Source organism: Mus caroli, unplaced genomic scaffold (genome assembly GCF_978045245.1).
Source record: "Mus caroli unplaced genomic scaffold, Mus_caroli_1 scaffold_8, whole genome shotgun sequence".
NCBI lineage: Eukaryota > Metazoa > Chordata > Mammalia > Rodentia > Muridae > Mus > Mus caroli.
Window position 1 is genome coordinate 37,121,719 of NW_028227263.1, and position 20,737 is coordinate 37,142,455.

The window sequence follows — 20,737 nt, forward strand, 5'->3', positions numbered from 1 at the left end:
TGGGGTTTACAGGTATAATCTTCTTGCAGAGGTCAAAGAGGCCTAAGAAGGACTTTTCAGTACAGCTGTTGTGGGAAGTCTGAGCTAACTTCCCATTCAGGTCAGGGTCAGGGAGGGGCCCACATTCATTCTCTGCAGGCAGAGTACAGGAGGGAAGGCAGGGTTTGTGTGAGCCCTGCTAATGCTTGGATACTTAACCCTGTGCTTTTCAGGAGTGGCAGCCGGCAGTGCACCTGTTGCATTCAGCCTGCATATGTGGTTTTCTTGAACATTTTTACATTGAATAAATTGACAACACTTAAATACCTGGATAGGGCTAGGGAGATGTTGTCAGTCAAGTGCTTGCACTGCAAGCACGGAGACGAGTTTAATAATGAAAATAAGGATGTGACCACTCTAAGGTATGGTTGGGGAGGTTTTTATTATATATATATGAGGGAGAGTGCAGCCAGAGTCCAGACTGAACCGGGTCAAGAGAGGGAGGGAGGAAGGGAGGGAGAGGGGGGAGGGGGAGGGAGAGGGAAAAGAGAGGTCAAGAGATAGGACCAAGAGCCAAGTGAGGAGGACCAGAAGAGCAAAGAGGACAAGAGAGCAGAGAGCTTGGCCCAAAGGGCAGGATTATGACAGAACAAGAAGCTGGGGAAGGGAAGCCCCTGCCCTGCTGAGATTTCAGGTAGGGAGTGGGTGAGAGTTGCTGAGAGGCAGCACAGGACTCTGTGAGTCTAGATGCTAGTGTGTGCTTTGGTATGCTAATGAGCACCACAGCCAGCCTTTTGTCCCAATGTTTCTTTGGGACCTAAGAGATCCCAAGATGACATACACACACACACACACACACACACACACACACACACACACACACTCACCTAGTGGCCTTACTTGTTAAACTCCAGCTCTGGGGAGGATCCCTGGGGGCTAGCCTACTTGGCTAGTTCTATGTCAGTGAGAGACATTGTCTCAAAACCAAAATGGATGGCTCACGAGGAAGCACACTCAAGGTTGATCTCTGGTCTCCACACACATACACACACACATGAACATAAACACATACATACAACTGGGAGATATGACATGATTTATCTTGCTTTAGTCCCTTGAATACTAAGAGAATGTGAGAAATCTGGGGCTGAAGAGAAGTAGCTACCCCTCGAACCGGGATCAGAAATCACACCACTCTCCTGTAGACCTCGGGCCACACTCAGCCAGGTTCTCACTACCAACTTACCTGATCCCTGTTGCTTTTGAAGTTGCCAGCCCTGTTCAGTTAAGTCATGTCTACAACCACTGACATTTCCAAGCTGACTATCAGAACCAAGGTTTACCAAGGCCAGGTACTTAGCATGTACTGCATACACGAAAGCAGACATGTGCCCTGCAGAGCTCACAGACATTTGAAGACCGAGTCCTATATAGGATTCTCTTTATTGATGGTGAGACTTCTGATATGCTCATGACCTTGGAAACAGTGTATTAAGGTTCAAAAATGAATTCATTACACTATGTGAGGTCTTGCTTCATTATTTGGGCAGAAGTAAGTTCATTTTTCTGGGATTCTGTGAGCTCTTCCACATACAGTGCAAAGGCCTTTGCCCATGTGTGTTGTAAGACCAGCCCCAAATAAGTCTTCTTTTCCCAAATAGCTGATGGAATGGTATCAGGCTCTCCCTCAAGGGAGGGGTCCTGCCCCATACAGCACCATCACCCCACTGAAAACCAGACTGGATCAGCAGACTGAAACAGCAGACAGAGTGGCTTCCTGAGACTGTCACTGGCCACTGTCTGTCAGGCCCCTTCAGCTAGCCTTGGTAAGACCACTGGGTTATTTCTCCAGGAAACCAACTAGCTGCTACTGTTTGAATCCCATAGCTCTAGGGGACTATAGCAGGTGTACTGAGCTCCCAGACCTGACACTCAAGAAACAGAACCAAGCTCAAGGCCTGTGAGGATATTCTATATATCACTTAGGGAGTTCTAAACTAGCCTGGAGGGATTGCCTAGCAAGGCCCAGAGAACGTATCTTTCTTTGACTTTTATCAGGGTCAGCATTCTGCAGGAAGGGAATGTGGCAGTTTTGAAGCGTAGGTGTAAAACCTTGGCTATTTCTCTTTTTGAGAGGAAGTTCTATGTGAACTCCCCTTGAGCCTGTAGGCCACATGACTTTTGAGGTGAAGGAAAATAAGGCCCTTTGGTATTCCTAGTGTTTGTTTGCTGACTGGAGCCTTAAGCTACCATGTTGGAAGCAAAACCACTGAGACCTCTATGCTTTGAGGATGCCTAGAAATGTAAGGATAAGGAGAGGGAATATACATATGCTTCACTTGACAGTTCCAGCTGAGCCCAGCCTTTAACCCACTACAGCTAGGCACCAGACCTAAGAGTGAAAAGGCTTTCACGAGATTACAATCCCCAGTTCTTAAAATCATCCTAGCTGCCTAGTCTTCCCAGTTGAGCACTGGATCTCATAAAGACCAGTCATCCTTATTCAGGGTATCTTGCCTTGCCTTGACTCACGAGCATTATGAAATGGTGGTGGTTTTATGTCAGACAGCTTGGCTAACCCTTCATCCAGGGGAAATGATGGGCCTGCCGGCTACAGCACAGTCTGTATAGAAAAGCTGCCACAAGACAGGAAATAGATTGCTTTGCCTTAATAAGGCACTAGGAAGTCACAAGCTATTCTCCGGCAGCTAAATGATGAGTGGCAGGGATAAAGCCGGAACTGGAGCGGATGCAGAGGTAAGAAAAGGAGATAAGACAGTAGCAGATTCAATTCCCAGATGGAAAAGTGCATGGTGAGGCTTTCCTAGGTAGGGATGCCCAAGGACCTTGAAGAATGAAAGTGTCTATCACTTTTTCCTGTTTTGTTCTTCAAAATAGGGTTTCTCTGTGTTGCCTTGGCTATCCTGGAATTCACTATGTAGACCAGGCTGGCCTCTAACTCAGAGATCAGTCTGCCTCTGCCTCCAGAGTGCTGGGATTAAAGGTAAGCACCCCCACCCCCCATCATCATGTTTTAATTGGTTCTACTTGTTGCCCTGTCATAGACATCGTCTTCTGTGAGCAGTGCCGTGGGCAGCTCAGAAGGTAGGACATGGGCTGTATGAGACAAGGTGTAGTGGGAGGAGGGTAACAACTCTAGCAAGCAGTTGGAGGTTGAGAATTAAGTTAGGAGGACCACAATGGCAAAGGCATTCAGGAGAGTGTCACTCCCTCGAAGTCCTTGGATATATCAGAGCAGGGCTGGCTTCCTTAACTAGGAGGCAGGACAGAGAATCTATGTAGGATTTTAGGGAATGGTGTAACTGAGAAGGTTGGTGGTTGGAATAAATTTGGCAGATGGTTCCAGAGAACCTAAAACCTATTTAATATCTAACTTTGAGGGTGGTAGTGGTAGTGGTGTTACTGGAGACTGAACCCAGTGTTTTGTGCATGTTAGGAACATGCTCTGTCATTAAGCTACATCCCCAGCCCTCTACTTGACTTCTAAATGTAGACTTAAGCATGAAAATGATCTTTAATAAGTTCCAACTAAGGTGCCAGCTGCTCCAGTTCGAGTAAGTTAACAGTCTGATAGTGCCCGAGGTTCTAGATGAGATAACAGACAAGCTCTGGAAAGCTGTGTTTGGAGGCCTTACTGTGTGTAGTAGAGAAATAGTTGGACTTGGAAACAGAGTTCATGGTTGAGTCACTGGGCCCCGGAAAGCATAACACTGAGCTATCAAGACACAGGACTAACACTGCCTGCTGTAATTTCGGATATCCAGCCATGAACTTGGTGATGTATATTGACCAGTTAATCAGCCACAGACCACAATTCACTGCATGACAAATGTGATATCTAAACTATAACTACACTACTCTCAATTGTAGCTGCTTCTCTAAGTCCTCAGGTGAGTGGGGAGGGACACCCTCTTAGGGTTAGTATACTTGGCCATCAACTTTGTAAGTAGGGAAATAATCTGAGCTAAGAATCCACATGTTGGGCTGGAGAGATGGCTTAGCAGTTAAGAGCACTGACTGCTCTTCCAGAGATCCTGAGTTCAATTCCCAGGTGGCTCACAACCATCTGTAATAGGATCTGATGCTCTCTTCAGGTATGTCTGAAAATAGCTACAGTGCATTCATATACATAAAATAAATAATTCTTAAAAAAAAAAAGAATTGACATGTTAAGTTGGGCAATGAAGAATAATTTGACTGGCTGATGAGAGGCCTGCATACACTAGATTAAAAATAGTCTAGGTTAAAGAAATGTGGGTATTGGAACTGGTACCAGGTGGTATAGGTCTTTCTCATGTTAGAGGCCACAGGAAGCATCTACCGTCAAAAAGATGCCCAGTGACCTATTTCTAGATGCACAGATCTCTTTGCACACATACAATGTTGCTCAAGGCTTTGTTGCATGTGCTTTTTCAGTGGTCCCAAAGTATGATCTCTATCCAAATGTTTTTATATCCAAACTGTTGGCTTTTCAGTTAACTCCAACCTCAACCTCAATCTATCCCTTACATTCTCAATAAAGCAATTTTATCAGGATCTCAAGACCTCAGACCTCCAGTCTCTAGAATGTGGCAAAAGTCTCATATTTACTGCCCTAAACTCTAGTGTCATCTACAAGGGCTAGGTTCTTTAATACGTGTTCCAAAGCCATATACTAGCTCCACACTTCTTGCTCAGACATTTCTCACTGGTGTAGTCAGGGCTAGGCTGGAGCTAGCCCTGCACATATCAGCCTCGAGATTTTCTACATAGAGGGGCCTAGGTTGTAATACACATTGTGGTCTGGTTGGAAGGGGAGAGGGCCCTACATTTACATTTTTTCCATTTCAAGTTCTCAAGTAGCTTACATGCCTACTTGGAGTGTTTTAGGGGTGAGGACAGGATAACATTCTTTGGTGTCATCATTCTATGGCTCCCAGGTGGCTAAAGGAAGTGTGTCCTGGAGCCTTGGCCACTTATTTTGCACTGTCTTGGCATTTTTTTCTGGGCAACCTTAGACAACTGCTTGGGCACTGATAAAGGATAGCCAGAGAGTTCTGAATTATGTAAGCATGCCCTCTAGTGGTCATGACTGAGAAAGCCCAATAAAACACGCAGCTGGTCATATACAGGCAGGACTGTGGTCATGGCGATGGAAAGATCTGGGGACAGATGTAACCAGAGAGAGGAAAAAAAGATCATTTTGAGACCTATGGACCAAGATGAACCATACTAATCATCAAAGAACAAGCATGTATATATAATTCATAGCCTAGATGCCACCACAACTGCTTTCCCTCCTGGGAGAGAGCACAGCAGGCCAGCGTGTGCGGTACTGAGTGTGGGTCCAATACAAGAGAGCAGTAAATACACTTTCACCGATATTATAGGCATCATCTTATTTTCATGTACAGCATGAGTACCGATTACAGATCCCACCTTATCTTTTTCTCATTTTATCTTTTAGACCTCTACCAATACATAGGGAACTGTCTCATTCTTAACTGCACAGTATTGTATTTTATGAGCATGTCATAAAATCTTATTTATGCATTATTTTGTTAAAATCAAATCAGCCCTTCTATAGGATGTATGTATGTTCACACATATGCCTATGAATTTTGGAGTTAAAATTTTGTGATTTTGACAAATATAAATTCAAAATGCTGCAACAGTTATCTACCTGCTGGAGATAAATGTTCATTCTTTCTTTCTCTGGCCACCACAAGTCACTCACAGAAGAGAAAACGTGATAAAATGGCATCTTATGAGATCAGGCATATTCAAATGTTTATTTTTTGTGTAGACAAGTGAATTGCTTATATCCCTATACCTAGCAGATAATTGGCCTTTACAAAACAGGTTGTGGGACCAGGTGTGGTGGTGCACACCTTTGATCTCAGCATTTTCATTTTCCTAAGGCTGAGGCGTGGGTGTGTGTGTGTCTGAGTTTGAGGCCAACCCAGTCTACACAGTGAGTTTCAAGACAGCCAGAGCAAATAGTAATGTCTTGAAAAGCCAAAAATCAAACAAACAAAAAACCCCCGAACCAAAACAAACTGGCTATGGGAGTTCCGTGACAAGAATAGTAGTCTCTGGTAGGAATTTCAACTATTTCCCCAGCTTTATATTATATTTGTGCTGTTTGTGTGTATTTAGTTTTTACAGGGCTACAGAATCTCGATCTCTGAGAATAGCAGCTCATGGATTCTCAGTGCTTAGGAAGTCCCTCCTCACGGATTAAGAACACTCTACTGGAGTGTCTTGCTTTTGAGTCAGTATATCTGCTGTGGTCACAGTTCAGAGACAGGCGTAGTACTCTCTGCAGAAATTGTTTTGGAAGGCATTTATATTTTTCCATATAAACATTTAGAAACAGCCTGCCCATATCAAAGTATCTTTGCATTTGACTAGTGTTGTGACCAATACATAATCTACCTTAAGAAAAGTTTCATTCTTATCTGGGAATATGCTCTTTAAGTAACTGCTGCCAGTGTTTCTCATTAGCATTCTATTTGCAGTTAGGTTTTGAATAGGATCTGATGCCGCTCTGGGATTACAGGTGTGCTATCACACCCTATTTTCTGGGGTGCTGGGGACTGAACTCCCACTCTCCCAGAGTTCCATATAATCCTAGGCATTCTACAGTTACAATCCCAGACTTCTCGGCATTTTAGTGTTCTTCCATTGTATCAACTAGTCAACATATAAAAACCAAACGCCTCTTTGCTACATTATTTTCAATGAATTTTTCTCTCATTTAAAAATGTCTATCAAGTTTGGAATCAATCTAGGTGATAATGAAAAATACTATACTAATACCATCAATTCATACTTGTCTCTAGACCCATTAACCTGCCGCCCACATTCACACTAGTCCAGTCAATCACCTGCATTGTTTCTACTTGGTGGCCTCCCTGTACCTCTAAGGCGACCAGCCACTGTGATTTCAGTGTTTAAGCAGCTATTCCTCACCATGAAGGTTTTCTGCTCCTGTGGATTCATGGGTCCCAGGACTGAGGTGTGTGCCCATTCTTTATCCTGTTGCGGCTCACTAGCACATCTCTAGGTCCTTCCACACTGCACAAGGCAAATCTCTTGACTGCCATTCCAGGTAAGATGTTTTGGAAGAAAAAAGGAGAAAAAAGAAAGAAAAAAACCAAACCAAACCAAACCAAACCAAAAACTGAAACAATCTTGGAGATTCCATTTACCATTATCCTAAGTTAGAAGAAGAAAAAAGTATCCCTGTAAACCACTGTGCCAAGAAATATCTGCCTGGTGTGGGGCTGGGTGACGCTACCGCAGCCTAGGCTGTGGGAGCAGCCACTGTGGGTGAGTCATGCCAACATAACTAGCTTCTCCCTACAGTGCCCACTCCCTGGCTTCTATACGAGTTCAGGAACATGCTTCTTTCTCCTCGCCGACAATAAACTCGAATCAGATCAAGTTCATTTACAAAAGGTAAGCTATGTTTATTTGGAGTCACAAGCAGCTGACTGAGTCACTGTGACTCAAGACCACAAAGAAACCCTTTGCCTCCACTTCGGTCTCAGCCCTGTGGTGAAAACCTCGACCAGCACAAGTGCTCTTGGGGCTCATTCACAGGTTTACAAGTTTCTCATTGAGGGCAATCTGTGACTGGGTGAGATTGGCCAGGTAGGTCACCATCAGCAGGTCCTGAAAGACAAAGGATAAGCAGTGAGAGGCTGAGTGCAACAGTGACAGAAAGGCTGGTTAGCCAGCTCCACCGTGGACACTGGCTGTGAGGAGTCCTGGATAAATGCTGGTGAGGCAGACTGAACAAGGGTTGGAGGTAGAAGCCAGGAAGGGAATGTGCATGACTGCTATCCTCTCTGATTCTCATAGATGGGGGACTGACAGCAGTGTAGCCCTGTGGAGTACAGGGTGTGTGCCCAGTGAACACAGATGGGGAAAGTAGGAACTGACTTTGTTAAACTGATTTTAGCAAGTCTTCTAACTGAGTCTAGTTAACAAGTCATGGCAACACCAGTAGTACTTCAGACAAGCCATTAGGAAGTGGAGTCGCCCTGAACATACTATACTGCCTCCAACCTGGACGACATAGCAGAAGTCCCTCCACCCAGCTCTCAGGGTGCAGCTACAGAACTCACATTGATGTTGCTGTTGAGCATGGTCTCAAAGTCATCAGGAACTATCTTGGGTACTTGGTTGACAAGGCTCATCAAGAAGCGGCCCACCGTGTTGTCAGCAGACACCTTCCCAGACTGAGCACAGAACAAAGACTCAATGAGGCGCTGTCCTGTTGGTACTGTCCTGTCACCAGCGGACCGAGCAGGGATGCCCACCCTCTCTTGCTTTTCCCTCCCCAATTCTCACCAGCACATCCTCAGCATACTGTAATACAGTGCTTAGAGCATCCTGGATGCGAGCTGAGGCCCCTCCCACTTGTTGTAAGTCACTTGAGAGTCCAATCACCCGGTTGGGGCTAAAACACGTCTTCATGATGAGGTCAACTGTGGGAGTGTGGGACAGGCAGTAAGAGACAACAGAGAAAGCTTAGTCATGACAAGAGGAAAGAGGTCTCTAGCCACCTACTAACTCCCTCCATGCCTTCTGGAAGCAGTCAGTTCTCCTAAATCCCTGCTCTCCCCGACTGACTACCTGCTTGCTAATGGTTCTGGCCTCATATGGATGACTATATGGCCCGTGACACTGACAATTCCCCACCCTGAACAAACCTTCAACTTTCAGTCAGCATGAACCTTAAGTGTGTTCTTTAAGCTACCCAGGGCTTCCATCTTTGTCAGAAACAGCTCCTCTCTTGAATAATCCCAGGGTCTCCAAGTGTGTACAGCAGGGAAGGAAACTCACCTCCAATGCGTTCAGTGTCATAATACGCATACTTCACAGTGAGCGGTGTGAACATCACTCCCATGGTCCTCCCAGGGACGCCCATTAAAGTGCTGGGGAAGGAGGAGAAAAGGTTAATCGACCGTCGCCCCTGGGAGCAGTTTCCTTGTGTAGACTAGGCTGGGAAAGCAGGCAAAGTTAGTATCTTCCACTTGAGAAGGCCGGGACTGTCCCAGAGTTATCTTGTGAGCAAACTTTCCTTTTCCTCTTTGGCTTGGAAAGGTACAGGATGACTTCATACACCATAATGCCAGTGAGGATTACAGGACTCTGGATGTTCCTGGCTGGCCAGACACACCCATTTCCAGGGAAATCAGACACACCAGAACATTCTTCTCTGGGCCTGTGCTTTTTCTTTTCTTTTCTTTTTTTTTTTTTTTTTTTGTGACAGGGTTTCTCTGTGTAGCCTTGGCTGTCCTGGAACTCACTTTGTAGACCAGGCTGGCCTCGAACTCAGAAATCCACCTGCCTCTGTCTCCCAAGTGCTGGGATTAAAGGTGTGGCCACCTTTAATTACCACTAAAACACCAAACAAGTTCATGCCCCAAACCACTAGATTGGGCGCTAGAAGTAACTCACTAAAATTGTGCTTATTTCAACCCTGCATTTTCATCTGGATTTTGAAGAAAATGAGTTTGCGGAGACTAGCTAAGGGCCCAGTGCACAGTAATAGGCTCAACTTATAGTAATAAGCTCTTCTTTCCTCAGATGCTAAAGCCTTCCCCAGCAAGCCCTGACAAATGGTGGTGTAGCGGCAGCAAGTTTTATGTATCAACACTGCTATGTTACTGTTCAAAAGTATACTTATTTCTAGCTTAAAAGATGTGTTCCCAACAATGCTAGCATCTTCTAGTCTATAAATACTGTGCTTAGTCCTAGGAATAATGAATGCACTGACTAGGGTTTGTAGTAGCTTGACATAAGCTAGGCGATTCCTCTGTTGGATTGGCCTGCAAGCAAGTCTGTGAGGCATTTTCTTGACCGATGTGGGTGGTACCACCCCTGGGTGGGTGGTCCTAGGTGGAGTTAGAAAGCAGTCTGAGCAAGCCAGGGGAGCACAGAGGTACGTGCAGCATCACCATGGTTCTGCTCCAGGTTCCCGCCCTGACTTCCCCCAATGTAGACTGGGATCTGTAGGCTGACATAAGCCCTCTCCTTCCCAAGTTGGTGTTGGTCTGTGTTTTATCACAGTAATAGAAAGCAAACCAAGCTGGACAGTTGTGGTGCACGCCTTTAATCCTAGCACTTGGGAGGCAGACGGATTTCTGAGTCCCTGGCCAGCCTGGTCTACAGAGTGAGTTCCAGGACAGTCCGGGCTATACAGAGAAACCTTGTCTCCAAAAACAAAACAAAACAAAACAAAACAAAACAGAAAGCAAACCAAGACAATGAAAAACTAACGATAATTCAGAAAAGCAACAAATACAGGCTCAGAAGAACCTGATAAACAACACATCATGTGTGGGTTAACTGTTCCAGAAGACGATGCTAAAGGCACTGCCATTTGGAATGGTTCCAAGCAACAAATACTCCAGCGTAAGCAGGACCAGTGAGTGAGTGTGAGTTATGGGGTCCGACTTCACTTTAGAAACTACTCTAATGACAGCTGTTAAAAGAGGAATAAAGTTCCTGAAGAGAAAATAAGCGGCAGGATTAGACCTGAGTGTGCCCAGGGGCTCACCTGACATAGGCCTTGATGCTCATGCGCCCATGCTGGAGACCTGTGTCCACCGTGAGGTGAATGGGGTTCGGGGCCTCCCTGCTGTAGTACTCATGGATCAGCACTGAGTGTTCTGTGATGTCATGGCCTGTGGCATACCTGCAACAGCAATCATAGATGCAGGGCAGCTGACACCAATACCAAATGCAACAGCGCAGCGGGTGTTGCCGGGGTTCTCACACCCATTTTAGCAGTAATTAACAATATGAAAAACTGCATAACAAAAGTTGTAATTGAAAATAAATATTCTTGACTTTCTAGGATCAAGTTATCATCAAAATCCCATAGGCTCTCAAGTCACATGCTTTATGTGTTTTATGTCTGAAAGGGGAGACGAGATCCAGCCTGATGACAATGAGCAAGGCCCTCAATGAGACTTTCTATCTACTCCCACCCTCGCCATCTTACCAGCCTAGGATGAGCTCATTTGGGGAGACTTTTTTATGTAATTCATACATATTCTTAGCAAATTCCATGTCAACAGCCACCTAAGGGGGAAGGCAGGAGAGGAGGTTAAGAAGCTACAAGTATATGCTGAATAGGAAAAGTTACCAACCCCCACCACCTGAGGAGGCCCAATGTGGACAGGGAAAGCAGAGCTTCAGTTGCAGCTCTGGCTACAGACACAGCACAGTGGGGCCTTCGGGGAAGTCAGGGGTTGAATGGCTGTGAACTATACAGGGGCTGCTTAAATCCTCTCAACTCACTTCATCTTCTGACTCATTGTGTGGCACCGAAAAGCAGTTGGTGACTTCTACCGAGTGCTTGTCAACAGTTCCTGGTAAAGAGAGAAGGGCCAGGCGTTATATAATCCTGAGAACTCAAAGCCCATGGCCCCTGACTACCCAATCCCCGCCCCCCCTCCCCCCCGCCTGCCCCCAGGGTCAGGGTCTTTTCTAACTAAAGAGGAACAAGAACTCCTGAGCCTCCTGTCTCCAACAGCCTCATGCTAGGAGTACAGGTATGCATCACCACAGCTGGCTTCTGTGTGCTGCAGAGTGAAGTCAGGGCTTTATGCACGATAGGCAAGTGTTCTATAACTAAGCTGTTTCTCCAGGACTGCTTTTGGAGATGGCCTCAAAGTCAGCAAACATGAAGCCAACACATCAGCCCCAAGTCCAGCATCAACAGAACTAGTATTTTCCAGAGAACTCAACCTCAGAGACCCCCCCCCCCTTTCTATCAGCAGACAGGATTAAGTGTTCCTTTGCAAGGTCTCCTCTGCCTGCTATTCCCCCTACCAGCCCTTCCCCACAACACTCTGTACTTTCTAGAGTAGTAGTTTTTAATCTTTTAATGCTGTGACCTTCATGTTGTGGTAACCCTTAACCATAAAATTATTTTCATTGATAATTCATAACTACAATTTTGCTAGTTATAAATGTAATTTAAATACTCGTGTTTTCTGATGATCTTCTGTGAAAGGGTCATTCCACCCCCAGAGGGTTCCTTACCACAGACTTCCTCTCACACCCCTAACTCTCACATTAGTTACTGGATCTCACTGAGCCATAGATCCCAGCTATTCTCACTTGATGTCCTGATACCTTCCCTTAAGTTCCTCACCCCCTACCCCTTGTAACATGTCTCTGCTAGTGCTGTCTTTTGTTGGCTAGTGTTATGGTTTCATTTTCTGAACTATGTGGTGGTTTGAATATGCTTGGCCCTGAGAGTGGTGCTAATAGAGGTATAGCCTTGTTGGACTAGGTGTGCCACTGTGGGAGTGGGCTTTGAGACCCTCCTTCTAGCCATGTGGGACGGAAGCCCAGTCTTCTTCTGGGTTCCCTTGAATAAGACATAGAACTTGAATAAGACGTAGAACTCTCAGCTCCTTCTCCAGTGCCATGCTTCCCACCTTGATGATAATGGACTGAACCTCAGAACCAGTAAGCAGCCACGGTTAAATGCTGCCTTGGTCATGGTGTCTGTTCACAGCAATGGAACCCTAAGACAAGGTTCTTAACACACAGGTATACCTTCTGTCATCTGAACACTCACCAACTTCTGACTGCTGTGACTGCTTCCCCCATTTCAGAGCCTTTACTCCTAGGGCTTCCAGTATACCAGTCTCTTCTAGCTTTCTCCCTTCTCTTCCTAATCTGTTAGCTCCTCTGACACCTCAGGGTTTCAGCATTGTTAGTGTTCCCAGTTTTTGCTCTATGCTTCTTTTCTAGGTCAAGTCCTGGCCCAGAAACATTTCAGTTCATGGTTATGTGCCCAAACTCTTTTGCATTATTTATGGCTTTTTTTCCTGCTACAAGGGCAGAGTTGAGTAGCTGTGACAGACTGCACACAAAGCTAAAAATATTTCCTGACTTTTTTTTTTTTTTTTTTTTAAAAAACACAGCTACCAATCCCTGTGGCAGATGAGTACATCTACCTCTGTATTTCAGTTACTTATCTTCTGGGGGCTAGGGCAGACTTGCCCACACCTCTTTACATTTGTGTCTTCACACTTACTGTTAAAATTTGCCTTTCTTTTACACTGATTAATTATGGGTGTGCAACTGCTTGCCCGTGGAAGTCAGAGGACCGTTTGCCGGTTTTCTCCTTCCATCATGTGGGTTCTGGGAAGTGAAGCACGGGCAGGCTGGTGAAGCACCCTGGCAGCCCTGCTTACTCAATTTTCTACTTGACCAATCCACTGGTACACTCAGTGGCACCTCATAAGGAATACCCACCAAGCCCAAGCTACACTCTGTCCTTTCTTCTTGTATGCACAACGGCAGGTCTAGAACTCACCCAAACCCCTCTCATGCTGCAGTTCTGTCACGCCTTGTCCTGCGAGCTCTACTTCCTAGAGTTCACTTTCTGCATCCCCTTCTCAGGTGCTCTCCTTTAGCCCCAACTCAGGTCTACTACTTTCCACAAAGCAGGCATGTTCTCTAGTTTCCCCTGCCTCAGCTCTGGAATGAGGGCTGGTCATGGGCCTCTGCAGAGACCAGCCTGGAGGAGTCTTCTCAGCTCCCTGGGAGTCCTGCCCCACAGGCAGGTGTCCAAACCACTGAGGGCTTCACTTCCTGCCACCCTCCCGTAAGCCTGGGATGCCAACCTCTTCAGATAGTTAACTTGCCAGGACCTTCTTTTAAAAATTGTTTTAAATAAAAAAAAAGTTTGTTTCTCAACAGTGATATATTTTGGAACCACTACATAAGTGAACACAGTTTTCAAATTCCTGGCATGCTATATTTTGAGATTCAGAGAAAAAAAATTAGCATTCCTGGGTATTCTCAGAGTTTTCAAAACTATGATATTTAAAATATACTTCTAGTAATCTTTATATTCTATAATTTGAATAGCTAAGATTTTTATTCAAAGGATAAAGGACATTAGGTTTAGTAGTGCCTACAGAGAACTTTAACCTATGGGCATATTCATTGAAAATTATTTAAAAGTCTTACACTAACATGTAAGTTTTTAAATTCAGGTCTTGCTCCTTTTGGAATCATATGTGGATACTGTCCTTTTAAGGACTTATTTCACATTGAAAATGGGTTGCACCTTACCATGATTTTGCACATCTTGCTATGACTCCTTCATAACCTTTTAAGGAGTTATATCTATGTTTCCACAGAACACCTGCTAGCAGAATACTCATCACACGTACAGTAGTTACTTACAGGGACTGTGCTTCCATCCTGAGTTTAAGGTTATAGCAGTGTTTCTTCAGCTAATTTTGAAGTCTAAGTACCTAACAACTCTGCGGTACACAAAACTCAAGGATGGTTTCATTTAACTAGACAAAATCTTTTACAAATTAAAACCCAAGAAAGTCCAAGCTCCTGCCAAGCACATATTGCTTCATCCATTTATTTATTTATTTATTTTTTAAATCAGTAACTGTTTTGTAACAGTGGAAGGGAGCACTGAGCAGGATTCGGTCTGATAGAGAATCCACACACTACAGTTAGCCTTCCTATGATAAAAACGGGGTAAAGATAAACCTTGGGTAGACATTTATTCCTTTAGTTAAACAGCTCCAAAGACTGGAAATTAGATAGCATGTTCAAAGCATTTGTTCAGTGGCAAGTCACTGATAGAAAATTCTTTTGTTACAGAAGCTCATAGTAGGGCAATTACTGAAGCCAACACACAGGTTACAGGCTAAAACTAGAGAAGTCGGTATTATAGTTGTGGACTGAAATAAAGTGAAGAGCATGAAAGACGTGGCAAGGAGAACGCAAGTATGTTTTGATACAAGACAAGGTATCAACTCTAAATTCCTGCAAACCCCTACACTGTCAAAGATAAAGAAATGTATGGTGGGTGGTATGGCCTACTATGTGACAGAGGAATGCCAACAACTGTACCTGAGGTGTACCAACCATTAACTGCTTGCTCTAATGTTTCATTCTCACAAAAACTGTCTGATGGGGCTGGAGAGATGGCTCAGTGGTCGAAAGCACTGGCTGCTCTTCCAGAGGACCTGGGTTCAATTCCCAGCACCCACATGGTGGCTCATTACTATTTGTAGCTCCAGTTCCAGAGGATCTGGCACCTTTAAACATTCATGCAGGCAAAACACCAATGCACATAAAATATATATATCTTAAAAAGTGTTTGTTGGCCTTGAAAAACCAAACAAAACCCTGTGTGCTGAAGAGGTCTCTGATGGTGATTTGTCAGGGGACACAAAGCTAGTAATTGCCGCAGTCTGACTACAAACTGTTCTCTTTGCAGTACTTGAACTGTCTTCTATGGTGCACGCCCTGCTACAAGACCACCAGTAAGAAATGACAGATGCAACTTAAGTGGACTGCAATATCTAAAAGCTGTCACTGAGGCGGAGAGGAAACAAGCCGGACAGGACTGGCAGTCCCCCGAGAAAGGGATGTATTCAACGGCCTTTAGTGCTTGTCAGGGTTACAAGTTACTTTAACATAAACTATCTACTTTCCCAAAACTGTAACACAGGCAAAGGAAAGATTACTCTTCATCTTGAAGGTTAGCGACAGACACGTAATACAACGACAGTCTGTGTCCAAAGGAAAAATCAGAGGAGTGAGGTGGGGGAGAACTTGGAGCTGGGCATATCTAGGGTTTATGAACCAGTATGTGGGAAAACCTTGGAACACATGCCTGTCTGAAAAGTTTAGGAAAGCTAGATATTATATATCCAGAATATGTTACAAATATACCTGGTTTATCTGAACTGGAGGAAGCTTCTGACACATCCTCTTCCCTAACATGGGTGGTGGGCACTTTGTTTGTGTTGGGGTGGTGGTAGGTCACTGCCTAAGAGAGGGAATGTGGGTACTCTGTTTAAACGGGTCAAGGGCTTTGAACTTGCTGGCATTTGAGCTTTCATTTTTGGCAGCATGCCCTCTCAGTACCACGTTGTTGGGAGTATAAAATAACGTGTAGATCAAGTATCACAAACTACGCAATAGCTTATACCTACTCCTTGCACATTTCTGTGGCATAACGGCAATTCGGCTGAATTCAGATCACTCGGGAAGTAGGCCACAGTAGGAAGGTGCAAAAAGAGAAACAGGCTAAGAGTTCAGGGGCGATGGAACGAGAGGAATAGGAAGATGGACGGGAAGAAAACATCAATTTCCCCAGAACTCACCCAACAGGGTTCCGATAACTCGGGCAGCTCCCTCGTTGCGGCGTTCGTAGCTGTCCACGATCGAGGCCAAAATGACGGGGTGTAGCCTGACCACGCGGCCGCCCGGGAAAGGCCCTGGGAGGGCGGGCCCGGGCTGCGAAGGCGCCGGCGTCTGCGCAGGGGCTGGCGCGGAGGCTGGGGTCTGGCCCGGAGCTGCAGGCGGAGCTACAGCAGGATCAGACGAGACGGGCGCCGGGGCCGCAGCGGGAGTCGCAGCCGGTGTCGGAGCTGGCGTGGATGGCGTCGGGGCTGAAGCCGGGGCTGCGGTGACGGCCGGCGCCGGGGCTGCGGCTGCAGTGGCAGGAGGGACACTAGCCGGTACGGCAGGAGAAGCCATCTTGCCGAGAAAGAGAGAGAGCCTAGAACAGAAGGGCGTGAGTTGGGGGAATTAGAAATTTGATTGGCTAAATTTGTACCACGTGAATCATATCTTGATGACTATTGGACATGAAATTTCCGGCTGATTGTAAGGTTTAGTGCGCGGTGTGCGCTTTAATTTCCGTCCGATGTGCACTCAGTGTGTAGCAGGCCAGAGTAGTTCCTAGTAACTTTAGGACTTCCTGGGGTGGGAGTGGGGAGGAAGCAACTAGCAATCTACACAGTTGCCATCAGGTGGCGGCACAGAGTAGTGAAAAGGTCGTAATTGTTTAAGACTTAAATGGATATTAAATATTAGTCTTACAGGGGATTCATTGTTACATCCATTTAACTTATTAATCAATCAATTAAAATTTGGACTCAGGATCTACTTTGCATTCCACGCCGGCTGGAGCTCTCCATATAGGTTAGGTTGGCCTGGAACTTACCTCAACTTTCCTGTCTCTGCTTCCTGAATGCTAGGACTGTAGGCGGGAATCATCATGCCTGACCAACAGTGCTTTATTTGTGATGGCTTCATAAGGCATCATTAGGGAGGCATATTCATTCAACAATTTAAATGCTCAATATGCACCAGATTCTCTCTTATACGCTTGGGTATATAAGCGAACTAAATAGCAAAGGGTTGCATTCTCTTTGGGGAAAAAAAAGGACTAAATCCTACATTAGGTTAGAAAATGCTTCGATACACAGTATATTATTATTACTATTTGACCATGCTATGAGAAAGAAATGATCAGTGGAGGTTATGAGAGCATGAAAAGTTATGAAGGGTTAGGGTAGGACACAATGAGGATATCAAGTTGGGGTGGAAACTTGAAGAATTCAGGCAGCCAACTATTATTTGGGTTTTTGTAGGGAGAGCCCTTCTGGTGGAGTGAACAGTTTGTGTAGAGGACTTAAGGTGAATGAGAGCAAGCCTAGTACATTTAAAGAAAGAATTTGGTGGTTAAATGGCATGATCAAAAGAAAGGATAGATCTCTAAGCAGGGCCAGGAGCTGATTATGAAGACTTCTATGCTGGCACTGGAGAGATGGCTCAGCGGTTAGGAACACAACTAGAGTTGTGAGTAACTGTAAGCCACCAACCAACCCCTTCCCCTTGCTAGAACCTCAACGCAGATTCTCTGCAATAACCTCTTCCAAAGGTCCTAAGTTCAATTCCCAGCAACTACACAGTGGCTTACAATCATTTGTAATAGGATCTGATGCCTCCTTCTGGTATGTCTGAAGATAGGGACAGTGTGTGTGTGTGTGTGTGTGTGTGTGTGTGTGTGTGTGTGTAATAGATAGATAAACTCACTTTGTAGACCAGGCTGGCCTCGAATTCAGAAATCCGCCTGCCTCTGCCTCTTGAGTGCTGGGATTAAAGGCGTGCGCCACCACGCCCGGCAGATAAATCTTTTTAAAAAGACTCCTATGCTATAAAAAAATTTGGGCAGTAGAGAGATAGTTCAGTGAGAGAGAAAGACACACACACACACACACACACACACACACACACACACACACACACACACAGAGACAGAGAGAGAGACCGAGATTCTCTGTTGTTGCAGAAAATCTGCATTGAGGTTCCAGCAAGGGGAAGGGTTGGTTGGTGGCTCACAGCTACACACAACTCTAGTTCCAGAGGAACCTATGTCCTCTTCTGGCCTCCACAGGCATTGCACTCACATGTACATACATACCCAGTCACAGACACATGCATACACAATTAAGAAAATAAAATCTTCAAAATACATTTGTGTTTATAAAAGAAATGAGTGTTTTATGATCTTCAGGCAGCAAGCTGGAGGTATTGGTTTGATTGTGAAAGCCAGCAGGCTCAAACCCCATGAACCAATGTTTTAGTTTTATTCAGAAGACCAGAGGTAACTCATGATGCTTCGCAGAGTTAGTAGTGTAGGAAGCTCTTTTTATTTTCTCTTTTCAAGACAAGGTTTCTCTGTGTGGCTCTGACTGTCCTGGAACTTAGAGATCCACTTGGCTCTGCCTCCCTGAATGATGGGATTAAAGGTGTGTGCCACCACTGTCCAGCATCCTTTTTCTTTTATTAAAGTTTTCATGTGTGTGTGTGTGTGTGTGTGTGTGTGTGTGTGTGTGTGTGTGTGAGGGCCAGACATGAAGGACATTGGGTGTCCTGCTCTATCACCCTCTTCCCTATTCCCTTAAGACTGTGTCTCTCACTGAGCCTGGCGCTAGCCTGGTAGTCAGCAAACCCCAGCATCCTTCTGTCTCACCACCTACAATGCTGGGGTTGCAGGCTCATGAGCTACCACTCCTGGATTTATGTGGGTGCTGGGATTCTAACTCAGGTTCTCATGCTTGCATAGCGAGTGCTCTTCCCTGCTGAGCCATCTCCTCAGCTCCCTTAAAAAGCTTTCTTGTTGGCATAGATTCTTTGTACTCAGGTGGATATTCCCACCGATTCTCTCTCTCTCTCTTTAAAGATTTATTTATTTATTGAATGTACATGAGTACACTGTTTTCAGATGCACCAGAAGAAGGCATAAGATCCCATTACAGATGTTTGTGAGCCACCATGTGACTGCTGGGAATTGAACTCAGGACCTCTGGAAGAGTAGCCAGTGCTCTTAATCACTGAGCCACCTCACCAACCCCAACTTATTCCTCTCTTTAATCCTCCTCCATTAGTCTTTTTTCTCCCCCTTCTTTCCACTTTCATGTTATATATGTATGTGCTATGTGTGGATTATGTTATATATAAAAATAAAATTCTACAATCCTCAAATGAGGGAAACATGGTCCATATAAACAGTAAGAGGAGACCTCCTTTAAAAAATGTATGTATGTATGTATGTATGTATGTATGTATGTATGTATGTATGTGTTTATTTATTCACTTTACATCCTGCTCACTGCCCCCTCCAAGTCACCTCCTCCTACAATCATTCCTCCATTTTCTTCCTCTTCTCTGGATATGACCCCATCCTGGCACTTCAAGTCTCTGCAAGGCTAGGTGCTTCCTCTCCCACTGAGGCCAGACAAGGCAGCTCAGCTAGAAGAACATATCCATATACAGATAACAGCTGTTGGGATAGCTCCCACTCCAATTGTTTGGAACCCACATGAAGACCAAGCTGCACATCGGCTACATATGTGTGGGGAAGCCTAGTTCCAGCCCGTGTATGTTCTTTGGTTGATGGTTCAGACTCTGAGAGCTCCAAGGGTCTAAGATAGTTGATTCTGTTGGTCTTCCTGTAGAGTTCCTATCCCCTTAGGATCCTGCAATCATTCTTCTTATTCTTCCATAAGAATCCTCAATCTCCATCCACTGTTTGTCTTTATCTGTCTAAGTCAGCTGCTGGGTGGAGCCTCTCAGAGGAGAGCCATTCTGCAAGCATAACAGAGTATCATTAATAGTGTCAGGGATTGGTGTTTGCCTATGGGAAGAGGAGACCCTTCTTAGTCATGAGAGGGCCAGGCCTTTTCTTTTGTTCAGGCCTCATCTGATGGTATGAGGGACACCCACATTATGGAGCACAGTTTGCTTTTGTCAGCTACTGACTCAATTGTCTCATTCCAAGGACAGCCTCACAGAAACTCTCAGTGATGTGTGGACAAAATAAACCCCATCACATATCATTTTCTAGTTGTCCTGGGAAGTGTGTTTGTAAAGTCATACCTGGAAAAAAAAAAAAAAAAAAAAGACCAGACCAGACCAGACCAGACCAGACCAGACCAGACCAGACCAAACCAAACCAAACCAAACCAAACCAAACTAGGATCATCTCCGCTGTTAACCTAGCCCATTTTAAGGACTGAAAGGAAGCTTCTCTCTGTCTCTCTGTTTCTCTGTCTCTGTCTCTTTGTCTCCCTCTCCTTCTCTTCCCCCCCAGCTCTCTCTCTCCAGCTCTCTGCTCTTCCCTTCCCTTTCTGTTTTGCTTTCCTGCTCAGCTTATGTGTTTTATGTCTCCCTATATCTCTTCTCTCACTTTGTCTATCTGTTTCTTTCCCTGGTCCCCATTTTCCTCATTTTTATCTTCTTTTGGATACTTAGTTTCTCTAGTTGTCACCGTCTTTTCCATCTCTAGCCAGGGCAGGGTTAACATCATCTCATTTCTTGCCTCCGCCCCTCCAATTAAACTCAGTTCCTGTTTCTATAAATACTTAGGTGTTACTAAGAATCT

General features: G+C 45.1%; 1 protein-coding gene across 1 annotated transcript; it reads right to left on the bottom strand.

Moving 5' to 3' along the window:
- Positions 1 to 7,429: 7,429 nt before the first annotated feature.
- On the bottom strand, positions 7,430 to 16,573 carry Eif3f (eukaryotic translation initiation factor 3 subunit F). The gene is made up of 8 exons (XM_021166844.3): positions 16,167 to 16,573; positions 11,302 to 11,372; positions 11,003 to 11,082; positions 10,556 to 10,693; positions 8,836 to 8,927; positions 8,341 to 8,477; positions 8,115 to 8,228; positions 7,430 to 7,659 (listed from the first exon to the last, which is right to left on the bottom strand). The coding sequence occupies exons 1-8, from the start codon at positions 16,540 to 16,542 to the stop codon at positions 7,582 to 7,584; spliced, it is 1,086 nt and encodes a 361-aa protein (XP_021022503.1). The 5' UTR covers positions 16,543 to 16,573; the 3' UTR covers positions 7,430 to 7,581.
- Between the last annotated feature and the right edge of the window lie 4,164 nt (positions 16,574 to 20,737).

What these genes read in the sequence shown, in the direction of transcription:
- Eif3f (XM_021166844.3), bottom strand. Translation starts at nt 16,542, where the DNA reads ATGGCTTCTCCTGCCGTACCGGCTAGTGTCCCTCCTGCCACTGCAGCC. An exon ending in ACAATGAGTCAGAAGATGAA is followed by an intron (nt 11,083 to 11,301) that starts GTGAGTTGAGAG and finishes CTTCCCCCTTAG; the next exon opens with GTGGCTGTTGACATGGAATT. An exon ending in AATGAGCTCATCCTAGGCTG is followed by an intron (nt 10,694 to 11,002) that starts GTAAGATGGCGA and finishes TTGCTGTTGCAG; the next exon opens with GTATGCCACAGGCCATGACA.